Below are 19,541 nucleotides of genomic sequence, written 5' to 3' on the forward strand. Positions count from 1 at the left end.
TAAAAGCAAAAAAGAGGGAGGAGGAAAGTGAAACAGACATTTTAAAAGCAGCTGAATAATGGAACAATAGAAGATGAGTTTGGACCATCCCACACTGAGACAATTGGAGGATATATGAATATTTTCATTAGCACACAAACATGTAAAGTGCTTAACATCAAGATTTCTATGGCTTTGGAGTCCAGAAATGCTTCCTGGAGTCATAGATGGAGGCAAAGGTCCATGTTAGAGTCAAGTATTTGTGTCAGTAGATGACTTGAATGTGTAGCAAAAGAAAAACAAAGAAGCGTTAAAAAATCCTCAACTTACTTTTCAAAGGCAGTAATCTATATTGGCTCTCTGTGTTTACACACATTTCTATGTGTTTCAAATGGTTGCCCAATTTGTATTGAGAGCCCAAGAAAAGTATGTTTTACTTTTTGAAGCTTAACTGTAACATAATAGTGGCATCCTGCTTCATAAAGGGCATTGGCCTACATATGAATCTTGGATAAAAGTATGTAATGCATAAATATATCAGAAAACGGTTTTTTAAATGTGTGCTTTATTTTTTAAACTTGTATAAATAAATACAAAATGACAAAGAGATTTATGTTTACTAAACATTGCATTTGATTGTATGACATTACACAGTGTCTGTCACAACAGGTTGACTTAAAATTGTGTCCTTTCAGCTGTTGGTGCATAATTACATAACTCTGTAGGATACAATAAGTCCTGAAGCTGCATCCAGCCACCCTTTTTCAGTGAAACCCCTGAGTGCTTACAATTGCAAAAGAGAGTTAGGGGAGCCATTGAACCATAGTGGCTAAATCCTGGGGATTTTGAAAGGGAGAAGAAAAAAAATCATAAGAAACATACTCTTTCAAGACATAAAATAAACTGCAGCCTTTTGAAACTTATCCCCCCCCCCCCTTGCAAGGATACTATTATCTTTCCCCAGTGGCTGAAGAATTCCCAAAACTTCCTAGCATAATAATAATAATAATAATTTCATTGTATTACTTTGTCACCTGAGATTTTCCTCCTTCATGCTCACTGAAAGCTTGACAATATTAATATTCATGGAATTAATTTTGGATGCACAAGAGCATTCAAGGGAGATTAAAATTTCATCCCTGGGTCTACTCAACATGAATGACAGAATGAGTTTGACAATTCAGGAAGGTAGGTGCACAATGACGACTAGGTTCGGTATTGCCTTTGTAGAGCAAGTCTAACATTGTACCTTCATGCTCCTAACATCTGGTTCTGCAATCCAGGTTGAGCAGACCCAGATCTTTATGTGCATTGCATACAAGTGCCCAGCAATCTTATGTTTTTCACAAAGCATGAGGAGGAGGGTTATGATCAGCCACTGTACAGGGTTTACACATCTCCAATGTTCTTACCAATGGAAGGTCAACTGCCAAGGTTCCAGAAATCTCTGGTTGTTACTCTTCAACATAAACAGTATGCACCAGATCTAGCCAATTTAGATAGGTTTTTCTACTTATACTTTTCCAGTAAGTGCTTTTTGTTTACAGCCGGCTCACTTGCTGGATTTCACCTCTTGCTTTAGAAGCCACAACATTCAGAAAACATTCTTCAATATGATCAGTCCCTTAAAAGGCTAGGATTAATCAGACCAAGCAGTTGAGGACTGCTGTTGGTAAACGAAACTCATTCTGATCAATTCACTGAATAATTCTTGATCAACGATGGTAGGAAGTGTCAGACAATCAACGCTTGCTATGTGAATGTTGATGTCATATTGCCCTAGGGTGAGGAATGTGTTTCTGAATGCTGTTGGACTGCAACTCCCATGATGCCTGACAACTGACTGTTTTTTGGCTGTTGGGGATGGCAATCCAAGAAAAGCTGATGATCAACATATTTTCTGCTCCTGCTTTACATGGGTTAAATGCAAAGATTTCTTATTCCTTAACATTGTATTGAAGAACTATATTCCATTTTTCATGTTCTTTTCACGACACAGTTTTATCCTGTAGCTGTTCACATTGGGGAACAGGGCTGTTGAAAGGATTCTGAATTAAATCCTTTTGGACACACCAGCACAGCAATGCAATGCACAATGACTGAAGCATTAATTCATGGATCAAAGGGAAGCAAGAATCATTGTTAGATCATGGGCTGGCAACACCAAGATTTCTCCATGCTCCACACCACCAAAATAATCGTTAGTCAATATCTGACTCACAATAAATTTACAATTCAATTCACAATTGATGACATAGTAGGCTGCTCATGAAAGGTCATCTGAAAGGATTCCAAAGTTAGATTTCAGGAGTGGAAGTGGTGGTTTCTTTGTCATGCACCTTGCAACAGTTTGCACAGCTTAAGAAGGAAGTGCTTGTCACAGAGATTTTAGAGAATTACTTTTGTCTTAGCCTTATAGGAAAACTAGTAGAAGACAAAAGACCATCCTTTAAAATCATGTCTGGCTTGTTGAAAAGATAAGAAATAAAATTATGCTCAGAGTCAATCTAGGGTTCCAGGGACCACAATCAGTTTATCTTGACATATGAAGGTGTAGGTGCACCAAATGGACATCTAATCTAAGAGAGAACCTGTTTCATGATGAACCCATCCAATTATTAAAGTCCCTTTGATTGTGTTACTTCCAGATACAGTTATCTGCCATCCAATACGAAAGGAACCCCTCTCTTGTTACTCCCAAAACAGTTCCTTCACACACTGACAAGGTTGCCTGTTTTAAGCAAGTTTCAAGATGCATTTTTGTAACTTGACCTTTGAGGGTATCTTAAATATTTGTGTTGTTTTCTGTTTATGTATGTTATCTTATAGTTTATGTTTCTGTTGTACACAGGTTGAGTATCTGAATCTGAAATATCCAAAATTGCCCTCTTGGGTGGCTGAGTGACACCTTTGTATTCTGATAGTTCACAATATACACAAACTTCATTTCATGCACAAAATTATTGGAAAAAAACTGTGTAACAATTTACCTTCAGGTTATGTGCATATGGCATACATGAAACAAATTAATTTCCTCTTTAGACTTGGATGCCATCTCCAAAATACTTTCATTATGTATATGAAAGTATTCAAAAATAGGGTTAAATCTCAGAAATATGGAACATGTTTGGTTCCTAGCATTTTGGATGAGATACTCAACCTGTACTGTCCCCCATATTTTCAAAGAAAGGTGATATATTAATATAAGCAAAAAAAAAACCAAACAAACAAAATATTTGGCATAGGCACGATAAAATTTACACCCATGCTAGTTGCTTTATAGATTGAGTTGGGTGGCATGCCCATGCTTCAACTATGCAAATTCTTTTGCTTTTTTAGAACTGGGACAAGGCCTTGCAATCAAGATGAGATTTTAGGATAGTTTAAAATAAAAATAGAAGAAAGCATAAGCATTCTTGCAGCAACTTACACTCATTAGTGAGCAACAGCAAACTTGTCACTACAGACTTAAAGCAAAGGAAAAGGTCTTTTCCAAAGCAGAGGGCATGGCATTCAACCAGACTTTAGCCTTAGTGCCTAGAGGTGATGGTCACAAAGCAAGTTCCTACATATATTTTGGTGGACTATCACCCACAGAGGTGCTATGTTTGAACCACCATACTAATTTGCCCAGTGGAAATTTCCTGCATGTGTTTGACTAGAATATTGTATTTGGCAAAGTATAGAGCAAGCCAATGTTTAAAAATAGCCAGGCTCCATTTCCTCCTGAAGGACAAGGGAAAGTGATAAACTAGATTCATTGTCTGAATGAACGTTACATCGAGTTCTTCACTGTCACTGTTTGCACTATAGCACTGTTCTTGAGGGTCTAATTCTTCCTGAAGAGGAGCTTCTGCTTGCCAAATTCCAAAAGAAAATGGAGGTTGCTCCTACCTCTTACCCTCAAGATTTTCCTTCAAAACAAATTGATGCCACAGAGGAATAATCATAAACTTGTGTGGCTCAGTACTCTGATCTGAACTCTGAGAAGATTAGATTATTGAATCTGTAAAATGTAATTAGGTATTGATGTACTGATTCAGTGGGACTAACAATTGGATTTACCTTCAGATTGCTTCAGATGGAGATATACTGCTAAGAAAAGAAAGAGGTTATATCTAAAGTCATACTAATAGTGTCTTTAAATATGTAAATGGGTGTAACACAGAAAATGGTATAAGTTTTGCTGCAATACAGACTAGAACACAAATCAGTGGATTCAAATTACAAGAAAAAAAAAGACTTCACCTTAACATTAGGGAGAACTTTGTGACAGGAAGGTCTGTTTGACAGTCCATTTGCTATCTTGGAGTGTGGTGGGTTCTCCTACTTTGGATGTTTAAACAGAAGGTTAATGCTAATCTCTCTGGGGTGCTTTAGTAATGCATTTCTCCATGACAGATATTGGGCTAGATGGCTCTTGCTATCCCTTTCAACTCTATGATTTTAGGAAAAGCAAGAATTAATTAGTACTAAATTTCAAGGCCAATTTGGGTAATTTGGAATGAAAAAAGAAATCTTGAAAATTGTAGTTTAAATGTGGCTTCAGAAGGTGACTCTATTCAGATTAATCTAGAATGAACATGAAATAGTTGGTCAATGTTCTGCCCCCGATAAATTAAGGAATACATGATTAAGCATTGACTTTTTATAAACACAATTTTCACACTGGCCACTGTGCTTCAACTTCTTTCAGGAGGGGATCTTGGTCAACACGCCTTGGGCAGTGATCCCAACTCTTTTGCCTTAATTTTGTAAATAGATACATAAATAGAAGAGAAGACAGCACTGGATGGAAGGCAGGCTGGCGTCTACATTTCATTTATTTGTCACATGTTCTCCACACTTGCCTTATAGAGGGGTGGGAATCTTCTAGATATTGGCACACAGGTTGTAGCAAACATCACCATCAGCTATGCTGGCCCGGCTGCTTGGATTTGCTGTCCAAGAGCATTTGGATGTTTCTTACTGTCCCCTAGAGTTTGCTGTCATTACCACCATCTGGAAAACGCTATGCCACCATTTGGCAACTGTGATGCCTCCTCTCTCATAAAGAGAGAACAGGGTAAACAGTACCTTTTCTGTCTAGTGGGCACCATGCATTCCTGCCCGCTGATCACTATCCAAGCTAAGCATGTGCTGAAGGGTGTCAGGATTTTGTGAGTTGTGAGGGTGGGGGGTGGTGGTTGCAAGGAGCCATCACCTGCCAACTTGAACTGTCATGTGGTTGGACGGACCAAGGTGACCAGCTGCTACTGCTGACAAATCAATTTGCCACCCCATTTACTTGTTTGATTAACAGGTGGCAAGAGACAGAGCTGCATGCCTCCTTTCTTTGGGCAGCGGTTTGATCATATGCTACTCCTGGAAACTAATGCTACTGATCACCAGATGAGTAGCTTGCAATGGGAGAATTACTAGTATTTGCTGATACCTGCCTTATTGAGGTGGAGAAGGAGGTGGATGAAGGCTATGGTGGAATGGATACTGGTGGCTCCAGTACTGCATTGTGACCTTGGAGACTAGGATTTAAATCCCAACTGAGTCATGGAAACCCATTCGGTGGCTTTGGAAAGTAACAGTCAGAGGAAGGCAAAGGCAAACCCCCTCTAAACAAATCTTGTCAAGAAAGCCCCATTACAGGTTCACCTTAGGGTTGAAATAGGTCGCAAACAACTGAAGGCACACAACAATAGTTAACAGAGAATGAGAACCTGTTCTGCAGGGACACACTAATATAAATATCCAGGCATCTGAGCAACGATATCCTTTCCCTCACAACAGCTATGTGTTGAGTGTGTTAAAGAAGATGTCATCAAACCTAAACAGTTTTGATATATTATTACTGAAAAGCAAAACAAATAGATGGGACTTATGACTTTCATTCTAATTCAGCTGGTAGAAGAAATTTAGTCTGGATTTGTTCCCATAGTTTCCAACAAGAATGTTGACTAAGGTCACCCGGAATGGAATTAATTTATATCATGTACAATTATTTTGAAGGAATGGAATAGATGTTTACCACTGAAGATGGGCAATTTCGAAGGGAATTTTGCCTCCTCTAGACTGGTCTATCAGTACTGACTTTGCTATCATCAACCATTCCATATAATAATAACAATCATAATAAATAAATAAATAATATTAAAATAAAAAATCAGTGGTAAACTGTGCCTCAGAAGCACTCGAGCAAGTTGCTGTTCAAACTAGAAAGGAACTTGGTGGGGGCACTGTGGTCCTGGGGACCCCATCAATCCCATAAGCTGAATTTTGTCTAGCCCTAACCTAGACAGATGAACTGGAAGATGGCAAGCACTGGTAGATGTTTCTGCTCCAAGTCCCACTGGAAAGCATATTGTTGCAATTATTTTATAATCCCTCTCCATAAAAAAGTCATTTTTCATCTTTCTATTTACCTGGCATTTATTTTGTGCTTTCATGCTCTATAACCTGTGAATGACACTTTTTTGGTGTTTTGCAAAACCCTTCAGTTTTGCTTGCTGCTTCATTAATCCTACAACTCACATTGGATTTTGTGCTACTCTGAATTAACTGTAGTTGTGTGAAATGCTATTTCTATAGATTATGTATTTTGGTCAAGAAGGTAGTTCACAGCTTTAACCTTGTTTCTGGTTCAGGAAACAATACAATTGCTTCAGCTCCATATAGCAAATAACCGATTGAAGTTTTTTTTTCTGATTCCTTCTCTGGTTCTGTTATTGGAGATGCTAGATACTACAGCTTCCAATGTCTTATATTCCTAGCTGTAATCTGGGGGAACCGAGAACATCTTGGAGTCTTTTGGTTCTATCAGGCGGAGGTTTAATGGGCCTCAATGACTGGTTCTCTCATTAAGCAATAAGGTTCAGAGCCATAAGGTTTCAGTTGTTCCTATTCATGTGTGGAAGAAGAAATGAAATTAAAGAGTAGTTGAAATTTGAATTCAGAGATGCTATAGACACCCTGTGCAAACAAGGACAATATCAAATGCATCCTGATTCTTCTAGAGTCCTTTGTCTATGGAAGTCTACTTTTCCCACAAACTCAAATTGTTTTGGCATTGATGTGGCATTTCTTTGTGGCTACCATATCAATGGGGGATGAATCTAGTCTAGGTTTTAGTCTGAACTTAAAAAAAGAACCCTCTCCAATACGTCAAATCCTATTCCAACAAAGAAGTCCAGCATTTTAGATATTTCCTTTAAACTTCAGAGTAAAATTCAGAGTGGAATTACTTGCCTGCTAACTCTTTGAATTAAAGGACAAGTATTCTATGTACTGCAGCCAACAAGGCTACAACTGGAGTCTTATTGCTAATGAAGGACCAATGTCTTCCACAGCACTTGCGGGCACGGTCGTAGCTAAAAGAGCATAAGAATAACTCATGTTGTCCAACAGATCCCTGGTCTACTTCTGACTGTCTAACATCTGCTGTTTGTGGTAGCTGCCTCACTAGAGACTACATGATAGGCCTGGCTCTGACAAGGGCTATTTAGAAAAGGATTTGGTGGTTTAAATATAGTTCTTATTGACATATATTTAAAGTCTGCTCATGACCTTGTTTGATGGTGTGTTTTTAAAATTCATTTGATGGCTGTGGTAGATAAATTATTAGCATTTTTATACTATGGGAAGAATTTGAATCGATCACTCTTGACATTGGAGCTTATGTGGATGTAATGAAAGCAGTTCATCCATACCTTAAAAATAAGTTGAAACTTTACAAAGAATGTATTTCATTGCATTACATGCTATTCTGAATTTACAAATGGCGTGTATGAAAGTAACTTGTAAAAAATGATCCCAAAATTTTAGTCATTACAGCCACTTAGCCACCTTTAGTGTCTCTTGCAGTTTCTGTAGTCTATTCTCCTGATCTTTCCAACACTTCCCATAGAAACCTAATTGGATACAAGTCACACAAATTGTGTTCTCTCGAATAAAGCTACTAGTACTTCCAGGGGGTCTCCTGGAGTATTTTGTAGTAGTTGTGCTGGTCTTATATTCTTACAATTGGACATACTGAAGGCTAAAACTACTTCCCAAACCGAAAGTGATGAGAAGTTTACTTCTGGTTTTGTCAACCCCTGAGTAATTGCCAATTCTCCAAAACAAGAGTTGAAAATTCAGAGGGAATTTGCCATGGCCTTCCTTTAAGGCTGAGAGAATGTAATTTATGCTAATGTTTTAATTACTTTTAATTGTTTTATGGTGTTTTTGAGCATTGAATTTGGCTATTGTTAACCGCTCTGAGTCACCCGAGGGCTGAGAAGAGTGGTATACAAATATAGTAAATAAATAAATAAATTTATTTGCTCTGAGCCACCCCATGAGTTTACATGGTGGAGTGGGGATTCAAATCCTGGTGTCCATAGCTGTAGTCCAACATTCCTGTAGATCATGCTGGCTCTTCTAAAAATTCCAATTCTCATTGTTGGTCAGAAAGATGGAAACATGAGATTTAAACTAAAACCTTAGCTCTATGCTATGTGCAATGAATAGGGATCCCAGGGTTAAAAATGACCCAGTAATACTGTGTGTGTGTGGCAACATTTGTGATATAATGAGTAACCATTGTGGGTCTTGCCACAACTAGCATAAATACTAATTATTTTTAATTGTGTTGGAGGTATGTTTAGGAGATTGACATTAACATTGAAAAATGTATAGCATTACAAGTAAATAAATACTTCAAAACTCATGTCTTGAGTTTTTAGCTTGCATTCTTGGCAGTCCCTTCCCATATAACAGAAGTAATCTCATTGGAGATAAATCTCTCAAAAACTAAAAGTCACGAGGTCTAGATTTAATATCCCTTATCTGAAATGCATGGGACTAGAGGTGTTCAGCATTTATAATTTTTTTCCTCCAGATTTTGTAAAATTTGCATATACGGATATAAGGACATATCTTGGAGATGGAACTCTTATACAAATAGTCTGATGTTATATACCTTATACACATAGCAGAACAGTAATTTTATACACAATTGAACCAATAGGAAGTGAAGGTGTCACTTTCTCAGCACCTATTTGGACTATTCTGTGTTTTGGAGTATTTCATATTTTGTAATTCCAGGTAAGGGATACTCAAGTCATATTGCAAACATCAGAGGGAGTGTGCATGCCTGGTGAAGAACAAGTGCTGAAAGAAAGTCCTGTACCTTTGTGCTGCTATAGAGATAGCCATAGCTACCTGATTGGACTGTGGACACAATACTGGACTAAATAGGCTTTTACTCTGATCCAACATAGCACTTCTTATGGTTTCAATCTTTATGCTTCCAAACCCTTCTGATAGATTTACTGTGCAATTTCATGCTTCTACAAACACTAAACTAAGTAGATCCAGTGAGGTGACAGTGAGTGGGTGACTTCGAGGATTTCAATCCCAATTTTAAAATGGGATTGAATGTAGCAGTGACTACTCTCTTTTGCAACTTGGCTTTCCAAATGTTGACTCCAAATGTTGATTTTGGAATGAAATAAAACATTATTAAAATTGGTTTTGTGTCACTTGAGGATGCAAAAACATTCTGTTCTAGATATCAGTATGCTTTTCTAGGTCTAGATTTATTTAGAACAGGGGTCTTCAAACGTTTTAAACAGAGGGCCAGGTCACAATCCCTCAAACTGTTGGAGGGCCGAATTATAATTGGAAAAAAATATGAATTCCTATGCACACTGCACATATCTTATGTGCAGTGCAAAAACACTTAAAAACAATACAATAATTACAATGAAGAACAATTTTAACAAATATAAACTTATTAATATTTCATTGGGAAGTGTTGGCCTGCTTTTGGCTGGTGAGACAGGATTGTTGTTGTTGTTGTTGTGTGCTTTCAAGTCGTTTCAGACTTAGGTTGACCCTGAGCGAGGGCCGGGTAAATGACCTTGGAGGGCCGTATTTGGCCCTCGGGCCTTAGTTTGAGGATCCCTGATTTAGAAAGTTTGGCTTTTTGAAAAAACAAACAAACAATTTTCCTAGGTTCTTGTGGGTTTTTTCGGGCTATATGGCCATGTTCTAGAAGCATTTCTCCTGACGTTTCGCCTGCATCTATGGCAAGCATCCTCAGAGGTGAGGTCTGTTGGAACTGGAAAAAGGGTTCCTTTTTCCTTCGCCAAAAAGCTTTTTTTCAGATCTTTTGAGTTCAGCCCTCTTTAATTTAGATTTCTTACAACAAAATTTCTGAGCATAGTTTTTTTTGCTGCTTCATTTCCCAATTGATTCAGACTGCTTGTATACACTGACAATGAACTTGCACAGAAGCCTCCATAGGCAATGACATGTCTAGAAAGACTAGTGTGAATGAACTTGCTAAACAGAGTCAATTAGTCAGTAGCTGTGAGTTTTCTGGGCTGTATGGTAATTAGGTTTACTTTTTTGATCACAAGGGAAAAATGCAAATTCTGCTCAGGCCAATGAGTTATAGTAAATGTGAATGCTTAATGTAAAAGTGGCCTTTTAAGCTAAAAGCATTTAGGCAAAGTGGGTAATACTTTGAAAATACAAAGACAGATTACAGATAGTGTAAAATGTAAACTCAGTGGCCACAATCCAGCAAAAAGCCCCATTAATTCCACTGAGATTTAAGGGTGAATGTACTACCATTGAGTTCCTTGCTCTCTGTTTTGGGACCAAATTTGAAATACTGTCAGCATGCAGCTTAGGAACAGGCATGTTTGTATGTGAGTCTGTGCCAAGATTTTTTAAGTTTGAAAAACAAACATCAATTTCTGTTGACTAAAGGTTTAGATGGAACATAATCTGGGCAATGCAGAACAGGAACTGTAAATGGCAATGATGATGATATGAATCGTTTTAAATTTTCACCCACTCTCATGACACATACATTATTTTCCAGGGCATACATTTGGAGGGAGAACTTCACTTCTCAAATCATAATTTGTACTAGATTCAGTTCTTCTCCACGAAGAACAAAGATGCTACCAAATTCATTGAGATTTCAAGGAGAGAACTTGCATCACAGTTTCTGGTTGGTACTGCATATTCATCATAGCAACTTGTCAAATCTCTGGGAAGAGAGAGATTTCCATTTTGTGAAGAAGAAATGCTTGGCAAGGACCCCAAATTTTCCTGTGTGTACACCTTTCATGCTGGCAATAATGATAACATATTTTTGATCGAAACAAAATATCATAACTTGTACATATGTACAGATACCCAAGAGATGAACAGTGACAAAACAAGCTCCACTATCAAAGTGGAAAAATGAACAAAAAAGACTGTTGCTAACCACCACATCAATTCATTGTAGCCATTGGTGCAATCTGTTCAGCCTTCAACTCTGTATAAACCACAGGCTCTCGGGAACACCTATCAGGAAAGTCAATTTTTTTGTTAGTTTCTAGAATTATAGGAAATAATTTATAGCTCATTTAAAGCCCTTAACAAGTCATTTGGAGAAAACTCCAAATGAAGCACTAATAATAAACAAAAGCTCATTCCAGCTTTTTCCTCTAGTGAAAATATTCTTTTTCACTGGGAAGCTATTTGTGGAAGTCTAACAGTCAATACAGTTTCTCATCTGTGGCATTAATAATCAGTCTGATTCACTGCAGTGGCAATTATATATGAAAACAACTGTAAGTGACCCAGTGCAGAAGCTCTTACCTGTGTGAAATTAGCAGAAACCATTGGAAACAATCAAGCGGTATCGTGACCATTTCTTGCACAAGAAAGATAAGCAGAAGGCTTTACAAGCCAAATGGAGGACTAAGTGAAAGACAGAACTTGAAGAAAATCGGTTTGACATCCATTTGTAGTTTTGACTTTTGCAGATTTGATTATTTATGGGTTTGATTAAAATGTTCTCTTTAAGGATTTTTTAGGTCCTCCAGTGTGACTATATCAAACATGGTCAAACTTTGGCTCTCCGGGTGTTTTGGACTTCAACTGCTACCATTCATAACCATTCATAACAGCAAGTAAGTTGGCTGGCATTTCCAGGAGTTGAAGTCCAAAACATCTGGAAGGCCAAAGTTTGCCAATGCAAACGTCCTCTAGTCTTGTTGGAAAACCTTGAGATTCTTTTTAGAGAGAATACTTTTCTAGAAATCTGTAGGTCCTCCAGTGCGATTCTATGTTCAGCTTCCAGCTGAATTTGATCATAGTGTTGTGCTGGAAAACCTAGAACTCCCTAGACAGGTGTTCTCTTAAGTTAAAAAATAGCAATTTCTTTATTCATTTTTTCACTTTCACAGGGGTCCTGTGTCCCTAACCCCAGCAACTGTGGACGGCTGGCTATAGATCTGATAGATCAGCAGACCAGTACAATTATACTGGTATCTACTTCAAGGGAAGTGAATAATCACCATATTCTATCCCTGATGCTCTTAACAGTATTTTGTAGTATCGTTATAAACATTACAGGAATTGGTTGCTAACTGTCATTAAAGCTCAACATAATTTCTTATAGGTCACTAGGTATGAGTATTGTAAGGAAATATAGTATTATGCTACTCTTCTTTGAAAGTTTCAGAGATGTAAACTTTTATGGTATAGATCATTTCCAGGATATTAAATATCTGTCCACAAAACTGGTTTCTATCTGTCTTTGGCTTCTATAATAAAGGGATCTTTCATAAGAAGAGGGATGGAATCCATTCTTATCCATTATTTTTAGGGCATCTACTTTTAACGTTACCTTAGGGAAGATTGCAATATTTTAGAGTTCAAAAGCCACTTCTTCCAAAGTAGCTCAACTTATTTCCATGACTCATAGTCTATAGTAGAGATTACAGAAATAGAAATTACTATCTAAGGATTGTGGCCTACATAAAGCAGCACAGCACGTTGATCCTCTTAGCATGAACTACTAGTAAATGGCTCTTCTTTTGAAAGGTGTCCCAACATTCACATTTCCTTGATGAAATTTAGGCATCTGAGGCTTGTTTCATGGATTCTGGTAATGAAATACTTCTTCCTCTAACATGCCACTAAATCCCAAGCATACTGAAGAGAGTGCTACAAAATATAGCATCAGTAAAACAGCTCTCTTAAATGATGCAAACACATTCAGAGACTGGAGCTGTATTAGAGAACTAAGACCATGTGCATGTATATGTCTTAAACATATGATTAATTCTTACGATTTTTTTTTATAAAAAAGGAAATGCTACAAAACCATGTTATATTAAAAATATACTGGGAATTCATTACACTTTAAAATATCTATTCAGAAAAAAGGCAACTGCAACATGACCCTATCTTGATAGTAATAGCTGTATTTATCCTTAGGTCAATTTGATATTCTTGGTCTTTCTTATTTTTGTTTTGTGTGTGTTTTTTTTACATAATTGCATATATATTTCCATTTGGAAAAAAAAGGGGGGGGGGGAAGAAAAAAAAATTCAATGTGATGGCTAAGATCCATAATAGATGACTCATGGACTTGAGTTATTGCTAGACTGAATGCTTTCCATAGCCTCTGTGTCCAAAATGTACACTTACTGCTCCTTCAGCCTTGACAGTTGACCTTTCAATGTGCTGGCATACTGCCGCAAGGGCAGCGGCATCTGCAGGGTAGACACAGCGGTATCCTATTTAATCACCCACCTCTATTATCTTATCTCAGGTAGCAACTCAAATTGACATTTGCATTGTATTGGGTGAATGTAAATTTCACTATACTTTCAATGTGAAGGCCAACCGATGCGCAGTTATCCCCTTCCCGCCTTCACAGGCTGTTTTGGATGCTCCTGGTTTTAATTTGAAAACAGACATCCAAATCCCTTTGTTATATAATCAATATGATTTTCTTCTCTTGGTAATACCTAGGGTTTTTAAAAAAGGAAAACAAACCAACTAGTCAGACTGTTGTGATTTGGTCAACCACTCGGGTACTATCCATATCCACCATTTCAACGCACTCTATTTCCTCCCGGTTCTCAGGAGTTTTCTTCTCTTTCCGTTTTTTCTTGGATGGTGGCACAAAAGTCAGTATCACAGGTAAAATGGCAAAGCAATGAAAGAAGGTGACTAATGCTATCAAAAACAAGCACCTGAACAGTGTACGGGTCAGATTTGAAGGCACAGCTGCGAGAGGAATTAGACCAACAATGTAGCAGAGGTAGCTCTGTAAAATAGCTACCCCGTGCACTTCCAGGGCATTCTTTACCCATTTAGTTCTTGTGAAATCTTTGCCCAGGACAAAGGTTGACAAGAGAGGTGCACAGTTGTCAACTGTATAATTAATCCCATAAATTAAGCACAATACAGAAATACAGTCCAAGTCGACTTTCCACAAGGTCATAAAACCTATAACTCCAAATTCGACTGAGGCAACAGTGAGCGTGAGCCATACATTGATGAGAGAATCTGCCACCAGAAACGCAGAGAAGAAGAGCAGGAATAAAGCACTAATGCAGGAGTTTTGCAAGGGGGCTCCCATATAGGAGGCATAACGATCCATGTATACAAATGATGGGTTGAAAACAATGAATTTAACCTTGGATTTGAGAGAGAGCTTTCTTAAGGTTTCCAGGAGATGATAAAGCTCTTCTCGTTTGGTATCCATAGTCTTAGCCACCAGGAACATTCGAGAGGCCACAATGTCGACTTCATTGTTGTATTTCTTGGAAAAAATGATATCCTCTGAAAAATGGGCAAACTGGGGTGCTTTCAGGAAGGAGTTCCTTAGCATATCTGTGAAATTCTTTTTGGGTAATCCAGTTGATATGTTGAGTTTTCTAAGGTAATTTAAATAGCTCTCAAACCAAGATATCCGCACAAACCCCTTGGTGTACTCTAGCATGTCCTCTTGAACGGTTATGTTCCAGTATTCTATGGATTCATAGATATAAAACCCAATGACCGGGCTGTAATTGCTAAAGTACTTCTGCTGAGCTGCAGTGTACTCCATTGTTCGTGTTGCAGTTGCTACGATGTTCCTAAGGTCTGACTCTTCATTGACCTGCAGGTAGCCCATTAAGGCAAAGGAAATATAAATAAGGTAAAAGAGAACTACAAAAGGCTTGACATATGTGTTCGTTATCCAGTCGCAGTAATAACGCTTGAGGAAACACACCAAAAGGTGACTTTCATAACTGTTTGTCTCCTCTGACTCTGCAGTGTCCTCGCTGAATTTGGCTGTCAGAAGAAACCTATACCAGGCAGGCTTCTCTTGCAAGACCTCTGGCTTTGGTACCTTTCTGCAGAAGATGCTATGCTGGTAGTTGTTTTCTATGTAGCCAGTAAACACGAGGCTGGAACCATAAAAGGAGAGCACATAGAGGTAGTTGAAGAAAATTGCAATACAGGAATTGCAGCAGAAGAGCCTGGCTGCTTCAATGTTAGTGAAGGGGCTGGCACCTATTCCAAAAGTGACCAGATACATGGCAGTGGTGAGAGAAAAGGAAAGCATGGAGTCTGCAAACACGGCTGCAGTTCTCTCTTTCACGTGTTGGTCTTCTCTAGTTTTCCTCCAGGAGGACAACATTTCAAAAGTTCCATATAATCCATGACCTGGAAGAGAGAAGAAAGCCACTATTTAATCTTAAGAAAGGAAGGACAGAACTAACAAGGACGAATATGTCCAATGAACTGTACATTCATTTACATGGGCTAATTGGAGAAGCAATGGTCCTCCCGGGACTCTGTACGAATCAGTGCAGGTGATATGCTGCACAAGAAGGGAGCCAAGTTTAGTGTCAAGAAGACTTATGCTAACATGTCCGTTACCGAAAGAAGACATTTTAAATGCCATGTTTTCATTGAGAAGATTTAAGAGTTGTCTAAGTTAAGACTATTCTAACTATATGCTATTGATTTCTAAGGAAAACACTGGATGTATTAATGTAGCCCTCCCTTTTTAAAAAGCAACATTCTATAAATGAGAAGACCCCAGGTACAGTGAATCATTTTTTGTGTGTGTAGTGTGGTCAGACTAAATTATAAAATCAAGACAATCTGTCCCGATGTACTTCAGTTTAACTAATATGCTCAGTGTGACAATTATAAGTACAGTTCCAGAATGAAGCTATTTCTCCCTCTACAATGCTAAAGCAAAGGGGAATCTTGAGAATTTGTGTGATTTTAAAAGGAAATTTCTCAATACTTACATTTAAAAATGTTTTTTAAAAACATCATAGGTTCAAACCTGAGGTTCTCTGATAAAACACAAATCATTAATGGTCCAAAATTCCTGTTGGTAACATCTGGTAGACTGGGAAAGTGACAGAGAAAGTATCTTCCTTTCTACCTTTTCCATGCTATAAATAATGTTATGCGTATTTTTGATGTCTTCCTTTACTTATTTTTTAAATCGAAGCGAAAGATCTCTGAACATTATACCCTTTCCTCAAAGGAGAGAGTTGTTCTAAAACTGTAATGAATCTGGAAGACTTTATAATAGGTCCAAGTTTCTGACTACGTTATCAAAAATCCTGCATGGCACCAAAGCCTCTGGGCAGCACCTCTTAATCTGATAATGCCAGAGTCCAGGTTTCATATCTACAGGCATTCCTGAACTAAAAGAAACCTGCAATCAGATCATGCAGATACTAAGGTAATTCCACCTTTTCATAGGTTCACTGAGGAGAGCACAGAGACAGCTAGGATATGAAGCAGGTTTCATTATAATGACCTCACATTGTCAAAAGCATGGTTTCCGTTCCTGTCTCTTTGGAATGCTATGGGGTCATCGTAATTTGTAACCTTGTCGTATGAAAACACAAATAGATATTTAAATAACATTTGCATCCTATTTGCAGTGAGACATTTGCTATTCATCTTCATTTTCCAAACTATTTTATAGCTGCTTCCACCGGGCAGGTCATGACTGTCAATTTGATAACTAGCACAGTGCCCCCATTAAAGCTAATTGGGAGCACTGAAACTCCCCAGACAGAAAAATCTAGCAAAAAGTACAACCGGTGACTGACATCCCATTGTTAATTATGTTTTAAATAGTTATGTTCTATTCACAGTAGGGAAAACTATTAAGCTCTCTTCCACTGCCTTCATAAAGGCAGACTGACCTTTTAAAAAAAGGAAAGGGAAAGAAAAGAAAAACAGACTCCCTGCCAAAATAGGAACCAAGAAGTTTAATCCTTTTATAGTTTCCTTACATACTGCAAACAACTCTGCCTGAAAATTCTATGTTCCATCCAGAAGAATCTGTCTTTTACTGAATAAATCATTCTAAAAGCAAATTATAACTTTGTTGTGCCAGAAGTTTAAGATGCAGTTTGTTATAATTTTATGCAAAAGGTATCCCTGTTAACAGCGCTCCATGCAGTCATGCTGGCCACATGACCTTGGAGGTGTCTACAGACAACGCTGGCTCTTCGGCTTAGAAATGGAGATGAGCACCACACCCCAGAGTCAGACATGACTGGACTTAATGTCAGGGGATTACCTTTAGCTTTACCTATCCCTGTTATAAGGCCTGATATATAAAATCATGTATAATATCTGTATTAATTTACACATGTGTGCTGTGTGTCTTCACATTGTGAGTTATGAAGAGCCTTTGCCAAACCTATCACAGAGGGTTTTGTTCTGAAGGAGATTGTCCCTGTCTTTCTCTGAGGCTGAGAAAGTATGAATTGCATGGCCAAGGAGTAGTCTCCAAGGCCACATCTACACTGCCGTATAATGCAGTTTAACGGCATTGAATTGCATTATATGAGTCTACATTGCCATATAATGCAGTTCAATGCAATTAAACTGCATTCTGAAATTGTATTAAAATACAGTGTGGATGGGACCACAGAAACCTACAATTCATCAATCCAACCACTACACTTACGAGGTCCTAATAGTTGCAAGACAAACAAAACATAAACATTCCTAACATGGTGCAATTCTGGCATTTTAAATTTAGACTTGTGGGTAAGTATTTATTATTCCCCACCATAAACATCAAAAATAAGAGGGGAACTCTTTGGGATAAGATTTTGAGTTATAGGTACAGACAGAAGTATTTAGGAAATTCTTTAGGAAGAAATATTTGCATCTTCTTATTGGTGGTTGAATCAGGATAGTCAATCGTGGGCTGGAAACTTCAGTCTGATAACCTTTGAATTATATTTCTTCTGCCATATAAATGTTCAGACTAGATTATAGGAAAAAAATGCTTTACCCATGGGACTAGTACCTGTAGTTTCACCGACCCAAAGCCATTAACATATTTTCCAGGTCCACGTGGTGATTTTATGGTATGTTTCCACTGGAAATTACCACAACATTATCTTGCAAGACCTAGAAAATTCCTAGAAAAGTATCCTTTCTATGATTTATTTAAGTTCTTCATAATAAGTTTGCTATTACCCATTTTCCCCCAGGGTAAATTCGGGAATATCTCTGTGGATATGAAAATTGCACTGTATAAAACGGCTGGAGGATCAGAACTTGAGGAAACTTGTTCTAAAGTGTAAAATCAGCATTTTGTTGTTTCTAAACATATTCAGTTTTTATCTGCTTATTTTATATTATACAGTTCTAGCACTATGATTCTACTTAAACTGCCATGGCCCCATCCTATGAAATACTAGGGTTTTTAGTTCAGTGAAGCACTAGAGCCCTTAATCTCAGAATTATAATGTATCTCAATAGCCTGCCGAGTTTCTATAGTGTGAAAGGGTCCCATGTTGTTTCACAGCTAAGAACCTAAATATTGTTGTTGTTGTTGCTGTTATTATTATTATTATTATATTTATTTATAGCCCAGTTTTTTCTCCAACAAGGAGCTCAATTTGGGGAGCCCAGTACAAATTTGATCCTGGCTTTAATAATGATGATGAGGTTTGAGGCAGGATACAACATGATAATAAAGAATACTATTAAAATACATTTAAAAATTATTTTATTTTGTCTATTAAGTTTAATTAGGTTGTGTTACATTGTAAAATGTGTTTATTTTGATGTAATTGTCAGTATGGTTTCTTTCTGGCAATTGAATGGTTACCTTAAATGTTGGAAAAAGTTCTGAGTCCCTTTGGGGAGATAGGGCAGTAAACAACTAAAGATGATGATGATATACACAGGTGAAATGCAGATTAAAATTACCAGTAAAATACAGGTTAAAATTCACAAGTTAGGTTTGGCTGGATAGGCCTGCTAGAAGAGATAGGTCTTCAACTGCATCTAAAATTCTGACAGCTGATTTAGCTGTCGGAGCTCTCCTGGTAGGTTATTCCACAGTCTTGGGGCAGTAGATGAAAAGGTCCTCTGGGTGATGGATGCCAGTTGAGTTCTGGCATCTTAAAGACGCTATGTGCCATCTGATCTTGGAAGCTAGGCGAGGTCTGCCTTGGTTACTACTTGGATGGGAGGCCACCACAAATATCAGATAATGCTACTGGCAAAACCATCTCTGAGTATCATCTACTTAAAAAAGTCATGAAATTTGTGGAGTTCCCATAACCTAATAGATTTTATTTATTGTGTCATCAGCAACCATACCATAACTTAATAGATGATTTGAAGGCGCGCACACACACACACACACAGTTGTTGGAATATAGGGCCATAGCACATCAATTCCGCAATCCTTTATCCCACACAAAAATCTCATGGCACAAAACAGTTTGCTT

The 19,541-nt window shown here is 37.8% G+C and overlaps 1 protein-coding gene across 1 annotated transcript in view; it reads right to left on the minus strand.

The window, feature by feature from the left end:
* Window positions 1–485: 485 nt before the first annotated feature.
* The window catches only part of PTCHD1 (patched domain containing 1), a 90,090-nt gene continuing 71,034 nt past the window's right edge, over window positions 486–19,541 (minus strand). The window contains exon 3 of the mRNA XM_060770103.2: window positions 486–15,468. Within this exon, the coding sequence (XP_060626086.1) occupies window positions 13,814–15,468 (1,655 nt within the window). The 3' untranslated portion in view covers window positions 486–13,813. The remainder of the gene's footprint in view (window positions 15,469–19,541) is intronic.

The sequence above is a fragment of the Anolis sagrei genome, chromosome 3 (genome assembly GCF_037176765.1).
Source record: "Anolis sagrei isolate rAnoSag1 chromosome 3, rAnoSag1.mat, whole genome shotgun sequence".
NCBI classification, from domain to species: domain Eukaryota; kingdom Metazoa; phylum Chordata; class Lepidosauria; order Squamata; family Dactyloidae; genus Anolis; species Anolis sagrei.